Raw genomic sequence first — 18,685 nt, 5'->3', positions numbered from 1 at the left:
GCTTGATGAGAGCCCACTCCTATGCCCGCTACCATAATCAGATGTTGGGGATATAGGTAAATGGGGGCCACTCTGTGAAATGTTAGCATGCCCCTGAGCCGTGAAGCATGGTGATGCTTGACTCATCTTGACTCAGGCTGAGGAAAATTTTTAGGTGCCGCTTTTTGCACAGCACTTTCTTATGTTGCGGTGCCATAGGGCGGTCACAATCACTCTGCCCAGTTAGATTAGGTGCAGAGGGAGAGCTCACCGGAGCAGAGAGGGGAGGCATATGCAGCTGCCTCAATGGTGCCTGTTATCTAACGCTGCTGCCTCAATGGTGCCCGTTGATGTGGTGGTCTTAATTTGTGACTCAGCTCTCCTGGCTGGCACTAATTTGCATTTCTCCGTGGTACCAGAAACTAATGGCACCGAGGAACGAGAGGCTCTAGGCCAGTGGTCCCCAACACGGTGCCCACAGGCACCATGGCGCCCGCGGGGGCATTTGTGTGCGCCCGCCAAGTGCTCGGGGCTGGCGCGGCCCCGGACTCATGGTGCATGAGCTGTGCCAGAGCCGGCCTCGGGCGCACGGTGAGCGTTAGCCCCGGGAGCGTGGCGAAGAGGCACAAAGGGGAACTGCTACCAAAAAATCTCTGATCCCAGCGCAAGGACACACCAAGACCTGAGTGGAGCACCTACAGGGACATCACTCGAAGAACGGGAAGAGCTCATTTGTTAAGTCTAGTAAAAAGATACTACTTTCCATAAATACTAAGGAGGTAAAAATGCATTTAAAAATACAACTGAGACCACTAAAAATTATAGCATTTATACATGCTGCAGGCTCTGCAGTACAACGCTTAGGCTGTGTCTACACTGGGCCACTTATTCCGGAAAATCAGCCGCTTTTCCGGAATAAGTTGCGAGCTGTCTACACTGGCCCTTGAATTTCAGGAAAAGCAACAATGCGCTACTGTACAAAATCAGCCACTATTCCGGAAAAACTATTCTGCTCCCGCTCGGGCATAAGTCCTTATTCCGGAACACTGTTCCAGAAAAGGGCCAGTGTAGACAGCCCAGTAGTCTTTTCCGGAAAAAAGCCCCGATCGCGAAAATGGCGATTGGGGCTCTTTTCCGGAAAAAGGGCTTTTCCGGAAAAGCAGCCTGCCAATGTAGATGCTCCTTTTCCGGAAAAACTGAAAACTGAATAGTATTCCGTTTTAAGCATTTCCGGAAATTCATGCCAGTGTAAACACAGCCGTAAAGTATAAAACAAGGGCTGCTGCTGGCCTCATTCTGGGGAGCCAGTGTGTACCCTGCAGTGGAGGCAGGGGATGAGGTGCAGGGGTAGCAGGGCCTACCATGGACAGGGGCTGCTCCCCCAACAGGAGAGTGGGGCAAATACTCTAAGATGAAGCTAAATACATTTATGAATGGGATTATTTACTGGGACTGCCTACTATAGTGGAGATGGGAGTTGATAACAGATATGGAAGGGACCTTCTCCATGTCCTACATTCAGGGTTTCCATTTAGTCTCTCTACCAGAGCTCCCCCACAAAAAATAAAAAGTAAAATACTGTCAAAAGCCCATGGAATAAAAATGTAGTCTAAGTTAACTGACAGAGTCCATTTAAGATCTGAAATTTGTGATGTAAGATTTCTCTTAGCCCAATCAAATTTAACAGAAAATTACTATTTTTTCAATTTTAATCAGCTTACAAAATTTGAACACAGTTCAAATAGTTCTACAGAACTATTCTACAAAAATAAAGTAGTCTAAAGAAAGGATCCTATTCTCTATTAAATCGCTACACAATTTTTAAACACTGGCTTTATCCTTACTCAGGGTGACAAATCTTTTCCATAAGCATCATGCAATTAACTTGTTCATGTTTTAAGTTACATTCTTCGTTCAATATAAATGTTTCTCACGTGTACCCAATTTCTTTTTAAAGTCATTTTCAACAAGTGATGGTGCAAACCATGAAAATGCCTGTGTTTTTACAAATAATTTAAAGAAAAAATGACTTATTTCCATTTACCTTAGAGACCGTATTTGAGCTTCAAGTGTATCAGTCCTTTCTTGATAAAGAAGTTTTAACTTCTCCTTTAGGAAAAGTTGAAAGAAAGTTGTGAGTATAGAGGAAGACCAGCACAATTACCGCCTCTTAGCACTTTATAGAAACTTCCAAAAATCAGCAATATTCATTAATTTCCCCCTGAAGACTATCAAAAATTTTCAACCTAGACCATTAGCTCCAGAAGAAACAACTTTCCTTACTTTCAGAAAGCCTTAAACAACAGAATTGTGTCATGGATGCTTACTTATTTCTAGACTCCAAATCACCTGATGAAGTGGGTTTTGCACACAAAAGCTCATGATTCTATAGATTTTGGTAAGTCTTTAAGGTGCCAAAGGACCACATGTTTTTAAAGTTACACACCAATACGGCTACTCCTCTGAGATTTATTTCTACATATTGAGCCATATCCTTAGCCCATGTTAACTGCCATAGATCCACTGATTTCAGTTGAGCTACCATGATTTATACAAACTGAGAACCTGGCCTACTGAGCTTCTGAACAGGGAGACATCAGCAAAACACCTGTTTGTGACTTTGGACAGCCCCCTACCTTACTTTCCCCTTCTACTCAGGGCCCCGTAAGAAATTTATATTCCAATGGTAATTAAAAACACTTCCCTTCTGGTAGTGAACCTTTTTACTCCTCCACACTAGCTCTCCAGGCCCCAGCTTTCTTTCAGTGTTTCTATCCTTGACTCAGAAGAATATCTAGCAGGACTCAATTCAAACAGTCCCTTTACTACCTGCAGCACTCTCTTTGGGCCAAACAAAGCTGCCCAAGCTTCGGTCCTGACACTTCCAGCCTGTTAGCTGAAATATTGGGCTCCCAATTCAACTACCTTTCCCCAAGGACTTGTCCCTCCCTACCTTAGCTCTGACGAAGTGGGTCTTTGCCCACGAAAGCTTATGCTCCTACACTTCAGTTAGTTTATAAGGTGCCACAGGACTCCTCGTCGCTTTTGCAGATTCAGACTAACACGGCTACCCCTCTGATACTTACCTTAGCTCAGGAAGCCTGGCCTAAACTAATCCCATGGTCTCCTCCATTATCACCCACTTGGGGAAATGACCTGGTCTTGTCAAAGATATGGCTAAGACCAATGTTCCCACTAAGACAGTGGTCCCCTACCTTTTGGGACTGCTGGGGGCGGGGCCGCTCACACGCCAGGTGCCCGGGGGTTGGGCTGTGCACTCTCCTGGGGGTGGGGCCACCCATACGCTGCGTGCCCGGAGCTGGCGCCACCCATGTGCCACACTCCCGGGGCTGGCGCCACAACTGTGCTGCAAGCCCAGGGATGGGGCCGCCCATACACCGCACGCCCGGGTCTGGAACAGCCCATGTCCCGTGCTCCCGGGGGCTGGGCCACCACCGCCCATGCGCTGCGTGCCTGGAGCCGGAGCCTGTGCCACGTGCCCAGGAGCTGGCAGTGCCCATACGCCGCACGCCCAGTGGCGGGGCCGTCCATACACTGCGCGCCCAGTGGTGGGGCCGCCCTCGAACCAATCACCCAGGGGTAGGGCTGCCCATGTGCTGCGCACCCGGGGCCGGCACAGACCTCACGCCGTGCACCCAGGGGTGGGGCCGCCTAACCGCTGAGTACCCGGGGCCAACACTGACCATGTGCTGCGCACCCAGGGCCGGCACTGCTCATGCACCCAGGGGCAAGCACCGCCCGTGCTTTGTGCGCCCGGGAGCGGTGCCGGCCCTGATCACTTGGCGGGCGCCCAGAAATGGCCCAGCGGGCGCCATGGCGCCCATGGGCACCGCGTTGGGGACCACTGCTCTAAGATGTGCAGCATCACAACTGATTAATCAGATCCACCCAGTCAGAGGCTCAGGGCTCCATGCACAGAGCTGACTGACTGGGCGAGGCTGATTAATCACCTGTGAATCTATGCTGCTGCACAGCTTAGTGGGAACACAGGCTACAACCCCCCTTTTTCCCTTAAAGGGGCCCAGTCCCTTATGAAAGGCCTGCTTTTGATCCCCCAGAAATCAACAGAAATACTCCTAAATAGAGAAGATTTGGGGCCATTATGAAGAACTTGTTAAATTCTTATTACAACATGAGTTATTTCATAGTTTTGTCCCATTTCTTTCTAAGAAGTCGCACATGAAAACAGATGTACCTGCAGTAGTTAAATAGTATGGTAATGTGAGGCTACAGCAATCCCTTACACAGTATCTCATTCTTGCTTCTTTATCCAGTCCCCATGACTGACCAATCAATACACAATAGGGATGTTAAAATTAGATTAACTGACTATTCAAATAGTCAATGGAATTTCCATTGACTATTCGATTAGTCAATAAGGGTGCTTCTGCTTTGAAATGTAGCAGGAGCCTGCCCAGCTGTTGCTACCTTTCCAAGGCAAAAGTGCTGAGTAGTGTTCCGCCTTTGAAATGTACAAGAGCCTCAGCAGGGGATTCTTGTACATTTCAAAGGTGGAACGCCGCTGCTGCGCCCCTGCAGACCCCCCTCCCCGCAATGGAGCTGGAGCTGGGGGGAACCGGCTTTTAAGCTGGCTCCTCCCAGCACCACCACCTCTTCCCTGCCCCCCTTGCTGCTGCTGCTTTCTAATAGAGGCAGTAAGCAGAGAGGAGGGCAAAGCAACTAGTTGACTAGTGCTTCGACTATCGAATAAGCTTTTGCACAAATGTCACATATGGGCATATAAGAGAAAAGAAGTCAAAGAACTACTGTGGACACTTGAACGATCACAAGATTCCAGATGCTGAGTGCTTAGATGTTAACATTTCTGGCTCTTCTGAAAGAGGCACCAATGAAAAATCACCTTTTATATGCAGTTTTTCCTAGCATAAAGGAGTGACAAGAAATCTTGTCATCTTGAAGCACCCAAATGCCCTTTAAAATATGTAGCTCATTCGTTCACACACAGATTACTTCATTCACCACAACTGCTGGGAAGAATCAAGTAAGCAGCAGTGACAGTAATACACCATTCACATTTTTAAGAACTGAAAAATACATTGTTAAGTTGAGATAACAGGGCACGGACTTCCCCAAATTGAAGATATGCAAGATATTGCTGGTCTTCCACATCTTTGAGAGGCACAACACGGAAGTTGTAACCTAAGGGATGAGGATTAAGGAAAAATGAAGCCACTTTGACATCATCTGGATCTTGGGTTGCTCCAGAGACCCACAGTACTGAATGGCTGCCTGCTCTCGGCTGCCTACAGGTATCATGATTATCTAAAAATCTCCACAGTGCTATGTACTGCAGCTCCATATTGGACATGTGCCATCTACTGCAGCCCCACACTGATATTTGAACAAGACTGACAACCACCATTGTCTGAAATAACAAAATTAGATATTTTAGGATACTGAGAACATGAAGCTTCAAGGGGTAGATATTGAGATAGAACCCCTAGTCTATCTCTTCCTCCATAACTCTTTGGAAATTAATTATCCTAAAAATGCCACCAAGAAGGAGGAGCACTAAAACCTTCTGCCAACATATGACACGGCAAAGAAGTGATTTCAATACCAACCAATTCTAGCTGCCATTTTTCTGTTTCTGCAATCGTTGTTGTGGCCAAGACCTGTTCTGTGTTATGTGATGGTAACCTTTTGGCAGGTTGACATAAATTAGAAGCATCACGTCCTACAGTCCAGGAATTCCGAGTATTTGCCTGAAATAAAAAGGTAATGCTTCAAAGCCTAATCACAATAGTAGTTTAAGTAAAAAATATTTATTGCTAAATAAATAGATATGGAATATTACTATTAAAATTCACTTGATGAAAGAATCTGTGCAGAACTTAATGTAGTTGCCCTCTGGGAAGAAGGTAATGTGGGATCTCTAATGAAGAATTTTCAAGTTTTCAGAAAACTTTGGTTAAAGTTCAGTTTAAAAAATTCTTATTTTAAATGAACCAGTTCACCAACCCTTAATTTAAAAAGTATCAAAACTTACAGACGCGTCCAAAAGAGTTTGTTCTCTCAAAGTCTGGTCTACAGTTAGAGATTTCAGTTCGTCATGGAGTTTCTCATTTTCAAGTACAACTACTCGTATCCGATCTTTCATCCCAGATAACTCCTCCTATGAGGCAGGATACAAAAACTGTACATAGAAGGCTTCTAGATACAGCTATGATCATTTAAATACTTCTTGATGTCAGAGATGCACAAACAACTGATTTTTTTTTTATTTGCTGGCGCTTCCAAAAATTAAAAAAAAAAAAAAAATCAGTTTAGGTCAAACCAGATGTGATTTTTTTTTAATTTTCAGCAAATAGAAAAAAGTTGGAAAAAAGACTTTCAGGTCAAATAAAATATTTCATTCAACCCAAAATGAAGAGCTTGGGTATTTTTAACAAATAAGGAAATGAAGGGCTAGATCAAAAAATAAAAACAAAAACAAAGGAGGCAGCAAAAGTTGTCCCCTTACATCTACTCACTCAAGGAATGGGAAACCCAGGATTGAATAGCGACTTAAGCCTATGTCTCTCTGGGTATGTCTACACTACAGCGCTAATTTAAACTAACTTAGTTCAAATTAGTTAAATCGAACTAAGCTAATTCGAATTAGCGCAGCTAGACCTAAAAACTAGTTCAAATTAGCGTTTTGCTAATTCGAACTAGCATGTCCACATTGAGTGGACCCTGAACAGAGGTTAAGGATGGCCGGAAGCAGTGCCGGCCGGGCATCAGAGTAGGACTTAGAGCGTGGAGATGCTGTCTCAGGCTAGCCGAGGACTGTGCTTAAAGGGTCCCGACCCCCACCCCGGACAGACAGTTCTCAGGGGTGCCCCGCTTGCAAAGCAGTCCTGGCTTGGAGTGCCCTGAGTGCCCACACTCAGAACATCACAGCACTCGGCCACCAGCCCGGCTGCACTTGCCGCAGGCTGCCATCCGGGGGGAGGGGACAATCGGGGGGCTGCAGGAGAACTTCCACCCTGAGCAGCCCAAAGAGCCAGCCCAGTCCTCCCCATCGGGGGCTTGTACCCCATTCCTCCCTCACCTCCTTCCACTTACCCCTCCCTAGCCCCCCTTCCTGATGTACAAAATAAAGGACACGTGTTCAAAAATAGAATCTCTCTTTATTGAACTAAATGGGGGGAGACTGGGAAAAGCAGGTGGGAGAGGGGAAGAGAGGCTGGGAGAGGGGAGGGCAACTAAAATGATGAGGGGTTTGGAACAGGTCCCATACGAAGAGAGGCTAAAGAGACTGGGACTTTTCAGCTTAGAGAAGAGGAGACGGAGGGGGGATATGATAGAGGTCTATAAAAGTATGAGTGGTGTGGAGAGGGTGCATGAAGAAAAGTTCTCCATTAGTTCCCATAATAGAAGGACTAGAGGACACCAAAGGAAAGGAATGGGTAGCAGGCTTCAAACTAGTAACAGAAAGTTGTTCTTCACAAAGCAAATAGTCAACCTGTGGAACTCCTTGCTGCAGGAGGCTGTGAAGGCTAGAACTAGAACAGAGTTTAAAGAGAAGTTAGATCAATTCATGGAGGTTGGGTCCATGGAGTGCTATTAGCCAGGGGGTAGGAATGGTGTCCCTGCCCAAAGTTTGTGGAAGGCTGGAGAGGGATGGCATGAGACAAATGGCTTGGTCACTGTCTTTGGTCCATCCCATCCAGGGTACCTAGGGTTGGCTGCTGTCGGCAGACAGGCTACTGGAGTAGATGGACCTTTGGTACGGCCATTCTAAGCTCAGGGCTCAGGGTCGGGGGTCTCAGTGGACCACCTTGATTTTCATGCAAACCTGCTCCTGGGTGGCCAGGGTGGCAGCTCTCCCGCCCTAGACAGCCACTTTCCTGTGCCTAGTGCGGAGGTCGTAGACGAGGTCCACGATGTCTGCACTAGACCAGGCGGGTGCCCGCCTCTTGTGTTCCTGGGCAGGCTCCAGAGAGCCGCCAGCCTGGTCCCGGGAAGAGGCGGAGGGCTGGGGGGCATCGGGTGGCTGGCTCAAGCCGTGCCAGGTGCAGGGTCTGCTGGCTGGGTGCTGGCAGGCTTGCACCTGGCACGGGCACCTTTAAGGGCTCTGGGGCCGGGAGGGGGGCATACGAGTATCCCTGAATATCCCATACCCTCCTTCCCATGTAAGTACCCTAAGCCAGTAAGCTATGGGATATTCTGGGGTGGGATGCTCTCAATCTCCTCTGGAAAAGCTGTTCTACTTGGTATAAGCATGTTCATTGGAATGGAGACTGGAACCCAGATGTCCAAGGCAAGTTCCCTAATCACTGGACTATAGGGTCTGTCTCTTTCTCTGACTATGCAAGCATTTCACAGCTTCAACTGGAGAGACAGACAGGTCCACGCCAGTAAAGCCCATAAGTTGGTGCTTACGGAAGGGAGAGACCTAAGTTCAAATTCCTTCTCCATAATGGGGATTTTAACATGAGTCAACACCTTCGTGTGTGTGTGTGTGTGTGTGTGTGTGTGTGTGTGTGCGCGCGCGTGCGCGCACACACGCATCCACACCCCCACACACTAACCACTGGTCTGGAAGGCCCTGCCATCACCACACCTCCACATCTGTTTGTGTCATAAGAACAGCCATATTGGGTCAGACTAAAGGTCAATCTAGCCCAGTATCCTGTCTGCCAACAGTGGACAATACCAGATGCCCCAGAGGAAGGGATCACAACAGGTAATCCTCACATGATCCCTCCCCTGTCAACTACCTCCAGAGAAACAGAGGCTAGGGATACCATTTCTACCTATCCAGCCTAATAGCCATTGATGGACCTAACCTCCATGAATCTAGCTCTTTTTTGAGCCCTGTTAAAGTTCTAGCCTTCACCGCATCCCCTGGAAAGGAGTTCCACAGGCTGACTGTACGCTGAGTGAAGAAAAAACTTATTTTTGTTTATTTTAAACCTGCTGCCTATTAATTTCATTTGGTGACCCCTAGTTCTTTTATTGTGGGAATAAGTAAATAACTTTTCCTTATTCACTTTTTCCATACCAGTCATGATTTTATAGACCTCTATCGTATCTCCCCTTAGTCTCCCGTGTTCTAAGATGAAAAGTCCAAGTCTTTTTAATTTCTCTTCATATGAGAGATTAAATCACACACACACACACACACACACACACACACTTTGGCCAAAACAATTCACCAATTCAATGCAAAAACGTGAAATGTCTTGGTTGTTCCAAATCTGCATTTTTCAGTAAGTTTCATGTAAAAATTTTCATTTAGCTCTAGTAAAGCATATGTATCTTTAGATATTAGCAAAAAGACTCATTCATTTTTAACCTTATTATAGGCACAATAAGCACATGTGGTAATAGTTTAATTTGCATGTTAATGCTGGTTAGACGGTTGAGTAGGAAAAGTTATACAATTATTTCATTTAAATAGATACAGTTGTCTATCTCGGATATGTTTTATCAAGAAAAAAGCCTCTTCAAGAGATAAGAACTATAGAAATAGGATGTATCTTAAGACATACTACATACTGACTGAATTGTCTGTGCTTCAATTTTGGCTGGTGCAGTATTTAGAATCTCACTTTGCATACTAAACTCTTATTAAACTCAATAGAAATTCCATGAGCAAGACAACTGTGGGACCAGGATCTTAATGGATAAAGCAGGTTGCATACCTTGCAAAACTTCACTTCAGCTTCTAAGTGATGAATGTACTGGGACTGATCATTAATGATAGGAACAAGATCACACACCTCAGGCAAACTCTCATCTGCAGCTTTTGAAGCAGTCTGGTGGAAAATAGGTAAATTAAGCGTAAGTAGTATTTTATTATTAGAAATTTTCTCTTCTAATTTTTGCAAGAAAAAGTTGTTTCCACTCATAGGATCCTATTCAAACTTAATACTCTTTGCAAAGCATTAAAAAAGAAAATATATTGTACTAAAACCTTGATTCGTGTTATTTTAAGTAATATAGTGGAAACTATATTAGAAACTAGCTTTTTAAAGGACCACTGTCTTAGGAGACAATCCTGAAGTATCCCCAATTCTGTTCCACCTTTACAAAAGATAACTTCACTGAGCAAACAGCCAGCCATTCAATTGGATATCAAAAATTGAGATATTAAGGCTGATCCTTACCACACAGTATCCAGAAAAAGGAAACATGGTTACACATACCTATTTAAGTTCTGTTTGGTCCAGCAGTGTACCAACCAATTGTGGCAAAAATTTGTTGTTAAAAGTAGAACCACTTCTAGCTACATTGCAATGGTCATTGAGCAATACTTTTACCACATACATTTGTCATTAAGCCAGAAATCAGAGCAACATTGATAGGTTGGAAATTAAATTGGTGGACAAAATAATAAGAGGATGGCTATTATTCCTCTTTTGGGTTCCTTACAAAAAAAAAAACAAAAAACCAAAAAAAAAACAAAAAAAACCCCACCAGACTGATTATATCACACAAATGCATGAAGAAATGGTAAGTTTCAGAAACAAGGGATACATTTTTCAAAAACATGATTAAAACGAAGTTAGGTTGACAACACTATAACATTCAGAGGTGTGGAAGAGTCACACCTCTAGTGCCATAGCTAAGATCAACTAATCCCTAGTGTAGATAATGCTTGGCCAAAGGGGAAGAATTGTTCCATCCATCTGCCTATCATTGCCTAGGGAGATGGACTTGCTAAAGAACGGACAAATTCCAGCCTGCAGGGTTAATCCTTGGTGGGTTCACACCGCTATATTTACCTGCATTTCTGCCCGTATCAGACGATCACAGCTCTTGATGGCCACAGATTGCTGTTCACAGCCAATGCAAGCATTGGGAAACGGTGCCCAGGTCCACACCGCTTCTCATTGGCCAAAAAGGGTGATCTGCAGCCAACAAGAGCTGCAACCGTCCAATATCTGCAGAGGCACAAATAAACATAGCAGTGGCATTTTTACTGCTGTAGGATAAAATTGTCCTAGGCCGTCTATGATAACTTGCTAAGAACTCCTATTCAAATTCTGAAGTCCCGTATAGACCTCTAATCAGTAAACCTCACAAACAGGCAGTTAGCATAAATGGAGGGACTTTGGAAAAGGCATGGCCACCCTCACAACCACATTCAAAGGGGCCTCACCAGATAAGACACCATCTGGTACCAAAAACAACCTTGTTAACTTAGTGTAATATGTTCTTACTGTTTTGCTTTAATCCTAGATAATGGTCCCGTGACCCAAGGATCACGCCAGTGCGAGGCAGCACCATCCTTCCATAGAGACATCATAACTCAAATAGCTAGAAGTTGCCATTAAATTGTTGGTTTTGTTTAGGCTGGCTTACTTAGCAGGTTAGGAAAAAACTACCTGTATTAGAGATAAGGTGTTTTACTGATGATGAGGAGATGCTGTGTAACCTTCTTAGCTTATTGACTTACGTGCTCATTTCGTCTTGCTGATAGAACCTAATTTCTTCCCCTTCGTCCATCAGCCCCCTGTATAAACTATTATAATGTTTTCCTTATGCAGTGTTAAACACCCTAACCACTGGTAGCACTCCACCAGCACTGTGTGTAATAAATCTTCTTGCCTGTTTTCACCTCATCCAGAGTGTCCAGACTTATTTCCAAGAATTGCCCACACATGGGCTAGCTAGAGCAATGAAAAAAATCCTTCCAATGCTATAGGAAGCATCTACGCTATGGCATTATAGCTCCACTGATGCTGCATTGTACATATGCCACTGTAGCACATAAGTTACTTCAACTGTCCACTCTAAAAGCCTGTGTTCCATGGACTTTCAATTAAATTTAGGCTCCTAAGTGACCTCTAAAAATAGTCCTAGGTGCTTTTGAAATTTTTACTAAAAGTTAAAGTTACTAATAACTAGGTATAGCAGGTAGCAATTACATCAACAAATTTCGAATCAGGCACAACAGTATTGTTTCACACAATTATCTCTTACTTTTGAAGGTGCTACCCTGCTATACTTGAAGTAAACTGATTCCAAACAAACAGATTTGTCAATACAAATGAAAATTACCAAGTGAAAAATCTTTTCTACTGAATTATAGTAGAGCCACTTTAGAGGCATTTATATTAATGAATGGAGCACAATTTTTGTAGATTCATGTTTTTGTTTTAAAGTTTGAATTCTATGTCTCAGAAAAGATTAAATGTTACAGTGAGTTAATATAACAGCCTTTCATCTTTGAAGATCTGTATTAAGAGGCAGATGTGAAAAGCAGGTTTGGTGTCCTGAACATTTATTGGTACACATCATAAAGTAAACTCAATGCAGCATAATTAGAAACATCAGCTTCATTTTATTTATAGATTCTACAAAGGCATTCCTTTCTCAGTTTAAAAAACACAAATTATTTCACAAAACAAAACCAAAACACTAAATCCACTGGCTAATGTTCATAACAAAAATAATTCATCCAAACAACAGAAGGGATTGAAAATACATTATCTTGCTTAACTAGCTTAAAGCAATTATTTATAAGACTGAAGATCATCAATCTGAGCATCCACAAGTATTTCACGAACATGAATGAATTTTGCTTCATAACAGTACTCTGAAATATTACAATTTTATTGTATGGGGGAGGTCCACACCTGCTGCTTGCTACTCTTGCCAACCTCCATCTCTCTGGGGGTAGATCTCTGGCCAGGGGGGAGGGTGCAGGAGCGGGCTGCAGGTGCAGGGTGTTGGTGGAAGAAGTGAGTGAGGCTGCTCTGGGGGGGCCCACCACAGACAGGGGCTGCTTCGGTTGGCCAGAGACACTGACTGCTCCAGCTGGGCTGGAGCAGCCCCTGCCTGCAGCAGGTGGGTTGCCTGCCCTTTAATAGGTTCACTGGTTAAACAATGTTTTACCTATTAAATGGAATTTTACATCTCTAAATCTCAGACCTGTGTATTACCATAAAACTATCCATTCTCCCACTAGTACTAGATCTTGAGAAATTTAGCAGTACAAGAGCTGGTTATCAGAAGTCAGGATTGAGGAGCAGTGGCAGAATCATCTAAAAAAATTGCACAGAATTTATTCTCCCCTGCATCAGTGCAGGTACTGTAACGTCCACAAAGTTTATCAAGATTTCATTCCATTGCATAAAGGAGACTACACACAGGATTTACTAGGTTCTAGACACTGCTATTAGCCCTTGATTTTCCAAAGCAACTACTTTACAATTTTAGAAAACAAAACATCCTGAATTTATCATAATTATACCTCCATTATTGTGTGAGATATTCACAATACTATAAAGCAATAAAGAAACTCCTTTTCTATCCATTTCTCTAGCTCCCAGTTCCACCTCACTAATTTTTGTGGAAGTATACTACCTACCTTTGACGGCTGCATTTGTTGTGCATTGTTACAGATATGCAAAGTGTTTGAAAATGGAAAGACTAATGTACATTTTAGTCATTTACTTCAGTTACATGAAAAAAATAGTCCTAACACGTAATGTAAGAAACTAACAGGAATTCAATGGCAGCAAAAATCTGATTCACTAGAAGGAAAGGATAAGCAACATGTTTTCTAAAAAACACAACAATTCAATTTAATTCTATTCAATGAATAATCTGACTTTCTTCCAAAATCATCTCTTCTTTCATTTGTCAAAGGAGAAAACTTGACTTCAAACTGTCATTGAGCATAAAATTTCTTTATTAAGAAATAGCAGATGTACCGGGCATTGCTCAGATCTGGAACTCTTTTTTGGGGGTTGGGAGATGTGGGGGGGAACTTAGTGGAGCCCCAAGGCTGGCTGGGGCTGTGCTGCCCTGCCAGAAGCTCCTACAAAGGGGAAGGGGAGCACAGATGCAGGGCGCCCACCAGGCGGCTGCTTGCCTTCCCAGCAGCTCCTACAGGGGTGGTGGTGAAGTACCATGGTGAGAGCTACACTAACTAGCAGCTACTTCTCGGGTTACCTAGGGCTGTGTAGCTCTGCCAGCAGTGTCCTGGGGGAGTGGTGCATTCACAGCAGCGGGGGCTGTGCTGCCTGGTAGCAGGTCACCGGGGGGGGGGGGGGGTCACTGGATGGCAGGGTTCTCCCTTCCTTCCCAGGTCCAGTGATGGGGGAGGGTGGGGAAGGCATTTGGCCTGAGACTTTGCGGGAGGGAGGCCACTTACCTGGGCTAGTGGCCTCCAACATGCAGAGCTCCAGTTGGAGCTGGCCATTCTCTTACTGATGCACACATTCCTCTATGGTCATTGTGGAGCAGAACTGTCCCTCCTATCAGACTCCTCTCTTTCCATGTTATGGAAAACAATCAGATTCCAGACGCATACCATTGTCCTAAACCCTAACTTGCTTTAAATTATGATAAAAGAGGAAGATGCATACCAAATTTGGTGGCTGGTCCTAGCTCTTATTGTTTAGAAAGAGTTCTTAAACAAAAGGACAGATGCACACTTCTAAACTACGTAGTAGATTTTTCTGGTGTCTTTGACAGGACTAATGTATATTAAGCAATGTGTTTTCATTTTTAAAGAATCTTAACACAACAAAATTCCTATTTATTTTTCTGAACAGTATTACATACGCTCAGGAACAGCTTAAAATACTGCATTCACAACAAGAAGTTGGACTAAATTCATAGAAAATGTCAAGATTTTTTACGAGAGTAATAAAATGAAACTAAACCTCTGAAACACTGTTCATATTTTAAATTTGGTGTTAAATAATTGTGTGAGAGAATATAATGTTTAGCAAAAGTACCAGTCTAACAACTTTGGAGACTGATGTTCTTTATTTATCCCCAGCACAGTTGCAAGCAACAACCAGCATTTGTGCAAGATTCAACATACTGTCCCTGCCACCATGCCTCCAACAGGACATGGAGAGGAGTGAAAGGGTATTTTTTTATTATTACTGTTTAACATGCATAAGGACAGGTAGTCACTGAAGGCTATCACAGAGTAGGACCGGAATTATACCATCAGACTCATTTAATCTTTGATACTGAATTACTATTAGCCAGCAATAACTGATTTGAACAGGATCCAGGGAGATGAAAGGCTTTCCATATATCCCAGCCACAGAGTGCAGTTCCCCACTGCAAGAGGGATGGATTTGAAAAGATTCCATGGGGGTTAACCTTCCTACATCACAGAGCTCCTTTCTGCAGTGAACTTCTTTTGTGTCCCTAAGCAGAAAGATTTTGGTGCAGTGCTTTAGGGTTTGTTGCTACTTGGATCAATTAGCAATTGGACTCCCTAACCAACAGTAAAAGAGGAAAACAGGATCCCTTCATCATCTGCCTTAATGGATCCACCTTCACTGACAAAAACCTTTACACAGACTTAATTTCCAAAGCAAAGAACTTTTAGTGGAGAAAGAGGAGGAAGCCAACATAACACACATGGGAGCAATTTCCAAAGAATTACTCAAATACTCTCTCCCTACTGAGAAGCAGCCAGTATCCCCACACATGGAAGGATTAGAGAGATTTGATGCCTCTTATTCTTCAGACAGAACAATATACTCAAAGTTACATGAAGAAGCAAGGAAAAAATACATACCGAGGGTGCCATCCTCCTCCTCCTTGATGGAGATAGTTCACTCTCTAGTCCTTCTTGCTCTCGCAATAAAGCTTTAAGCTGATTAACTAAGGAACAAAATTAAAGCACTGGTAATCAATGAGACTTGATAGAAATCACACAATAATGCTGCCCTGCAGTTCCGAGACTAGCTGCTCTTAGAGCAGGAATGTCAAACTCGAAGCCTACTGAGGGCCGCACAAACGAAAATGGATAGCTTTCAGGGCCACCAAAGAAAATTTACTTCTATCAGAAAGTCATAATTATTTATTATTATAGATGATGTTTCAGGAATGTTATCATATTTCAGGTCTTATTTTAATATAATACATAATGATGTGTAAAATTGTTATTTGCCCATATAAGATAAATTTTAATTTAAATATAAATTTAAGGTATTTTTTAATTGTTTATGATACATAACTTATTTTGTTGAAATAAAAACAGGTATAGACCATGGTTAATCAAATGAAACAGGCTTCTGTGAAAATGTCAGATACTTTGTAAGTTTGAAATTTTGCATAAAGGTATAATCATGCAATTGCAAAAAATTGATGTTTATTGATATAAAATATACATTTTGTGATTTTATTTGGGAATAAATAAAAAAAACCCAAATATTAACAAAATATGTTCCTCCTCTCCCCAGAGCCAATCACTCCCATACCCCCATTCTAACCCAATCCCCCTCCGCTCCCCCAGTGCCAAGCACACACCCTCTCTAAGGGTATGTCTACATTTGCACCCCTAGTTCGAACTAGGGTGCAAGTGTAGACATAACCTAACCCAATGCCTCCCCTCTCCCCCAGAGCCAGGCACTCCCAGCCCCACCTACCCTAATGTCTGAGTATTGGAGCCACTGCCGCTGCCACACATTTCTTCTCCAAGTGCTAGGGCAGCATGAGCACAGTGGCCAGCTGTGAGCAGGCGCTTGATGCCTGTGCAGAGCAACCTGGCCACCCATGAGCACATGCTGAAGCACCCAGTGCAGAGAGGCCCAGCCAGCTGTGAGCAGTCACTGTGGTGCCACGTGCAGAGCGGCTGGTCAGCCAACTGTGACCTGCACTCGGCCACATGCTCTGAGCAGCCAGTGGGCCGCACTTTATTCTTTTATAAAAATGTAGTGGAGGGCTGCAAAAAATTTTGATCGGGCCGCATGCACTCTGCCAGTGACCTGTTTTACATGCCTATCTTAGAGCAACGTTTACCTGCATGGCTGTGCTGCAGTTCCTGCCAGGCCACTTCCCCATTCTCATCAATACCTGTGGAGAACTGGTCCAATACCACTTCACTTTCTCCCATTGTGGGATCACGTTCTCCCAAGGCATACTTCAGTTGATGGATACTTTTACTAGCACGGTCTGCAAACAATAGCATGTATTAGTGATCAAAAACAATCTTTCCTTTCTGATGAAAAAGCAACTCAAAGAGAGATTAGTTTACAGAATTGTAATTTTAACTTTATACAAAGACAATAGAGTAAAATATATTCGAGGCTTTTAGCTTTATTTAACACTATGCTGAGTAGCTACTAACAATTGCCTAAAAGATAGGTAAAAATCACTGTAAACTAAAATTTAGAGTAGTGCCGTTTATCCAGGGCCATCCTCAGGATTTACGGGGCCCTAAAACAGTACTATTAAACTACACTAATGCAAATGGCAATGCAGCCGTTCGGATGTGCAATGTTAACTCATAAGCATCACCCTAACTCCTAATACTAACCTGTTTTGAATAACCGGTAACTGGTGGAGGCTGGAGCAGTCCCCCCCCTTGTAGCAGGGGGGCGGGAGGGGAGGTGCTTCAGCCACTGACAGGCGCTGCTCTCCTCTGGAGCAGCTCCTGTCTGCAGCAGGCCCTGGCACTCCACAGGCAGGGGTTATTCCTGCATCCAGAGCACCTTCTGTCCACAGAGAGCCTGAGTGCCCCACAGGCAGTGGCTGCTCAGACTGGGGCTGGGAATGAGGTGTTGGCAGCAGCCTCAGCCCCCACATGGGGGTTGGGAGCTAGCAGAGCCAGCCCCAGCCCTAGCCCCAACTCAAACCCCAATCCCAACCCAGAGCTGGGGGTGGGAGCACAACGGTCTGGTGGCTACTCCATCCAGACTGGAGCAGTCCCCAGCCTGGATCCTGCTTAGTCAGTTAACTAGTCAAACATCAGGTCAGCCTAATGTTTAGCCAATTAAGTGATTAACCAGGATTTTAATTCCTAGTAGCTATACACAATATAAGGCCACACTGATATAGCACATCAGTGTTTGGCTCAGGGTGGATTAAAAAATAAATAAATAAGTTTTGTAAATGAATTCCATTCGTTCATTGATTAGAGACCCAATCTTACAAGGTTCCCAAGGCTTCTGCATAGATTATTTAGGTTAATATTTCGATGTATCCAATGGGAGTCAGTACTCAGTGTAGAAGATACCATTAAAGATGCTTAGTTTTGCAGTTCTCAAACTGTGGATTTGTGTCTCCAGAGCTAACATGCTTGGTAACAAAAATGTTTTTAAATAAATAAGCATATAGAGGTGAGAAACAACAGACCTCCATCTAACTGTCCCTGTACAAGTTTGTGCACACAGAGTCAATCCCTATTTTAGTTTAAAACAATAACAAAAACAAGACTGATTTAAAAAAAACTTGAGTGTTTAACTAAATGAAAAACTTCATATGCTTCTTTTGCTAAAATATTATGTTTGCTATTGAAAAAAATCCAGAATATATAATGAGGTTGTTTTAGTTAAATAAAACAATTAAAATATCTATCTGGTGATGTTCTCCTCCTAATACGCCATGGCAAGAAAATCCTCCAAATATGAATGATTATTATGTTGAACTGGACATAGTTCACGTACCAATGACTTCATAAATATCTGCTTCAATAACCTTTTGGTAAATTAAATAACCAAGCATTCATTTTCTGATATAGCTGAAACTAATTTGAAAAGTTTTCAAAATAAACACTAGGGCTGTCAAGGGATTAAAAAATTTAATCACGATTAATCACACGGACCTCCCCTTTGAAATGCCACCACGATGTTTCGACGGGGCAGCGCTGCATGGAGTTCAGGATCAGCTAGAATTCACAGCTGAACCCAGGCTCCATGCAGCGTGGCCCCTTTGAATCCCCAGCTGATCCCGGGCTCCGCATTGCGTT

The 18,685-nt window shown here is 43.5% G+C and overlaps 1 protein-coding gene across 3 annotated transcripts in view; it reads right to left on the bottom strand.

Annotated features, from left to right (window-relative positions):
• The window catches only part of SDCCAG8 (SHH signaling and ciliogenesis regulator SDCCAG8), a 159,282-nt gene that overhangs the window by 131,705 nt on the left and 8,892 nt on the right, over nucleotides 1-18,685 (bottom strand). For all 3 annotated transcript variants that reach the window (XM_075924862.1, XM_075924861.1, XM_075924863.1), the window contains exons 2-7: nucleotides 16,738-16,890; nucleotides 15,512-15,597; nucleotides 9,657-9,770; nucleotides 6,011-6,136; nucleotides 5,586-5,726; nucleotides 2,024-2,088 (exon numbers count right to left, since the gene is read on the bottom strand). In XM_075924862.1, coding sequence (XP_075780977.1) covers nucleotides 2,024-2,088; nucleotides 5,586-5,726; nucleotides 6,011-6,136; nucleotides 9,657-9,770; nucleotides 15,512-15,597; nucleotides 16,738-16,831 — 626 coding nt within the window. In that variant the 5' untranslated portion in view covers nucleotides 16,832-16,890. The remainder of the gene's footprint in view (nucleotides 1-2,023; nucleotides 2,089-5,585; nucleotides 5,727-6,010; nucleotides 6,137-9,656; nucleotides 9,771-15,511; nucleotides 15,598-16,737; nucleotides 16,891-18,685) is intronic.

Source organism: Pelodiscus sinensis, chromosome 3 (genome assembly GCF_049634645.1).
Source record: "Pelodiscus sinensis isolate JC-2024 chromosome 3, ASM4963464v1, whole genome shotgun sequence".
Lineage (NCBI taxonomy): Eukaryota > Metazoa > Chordata > Testudines > Trionychidae > Pelodiscus > Pelodiscus sinensis.
This window is presented reverse-complemented; position numbering and strand designations above follow the sequence as displayed.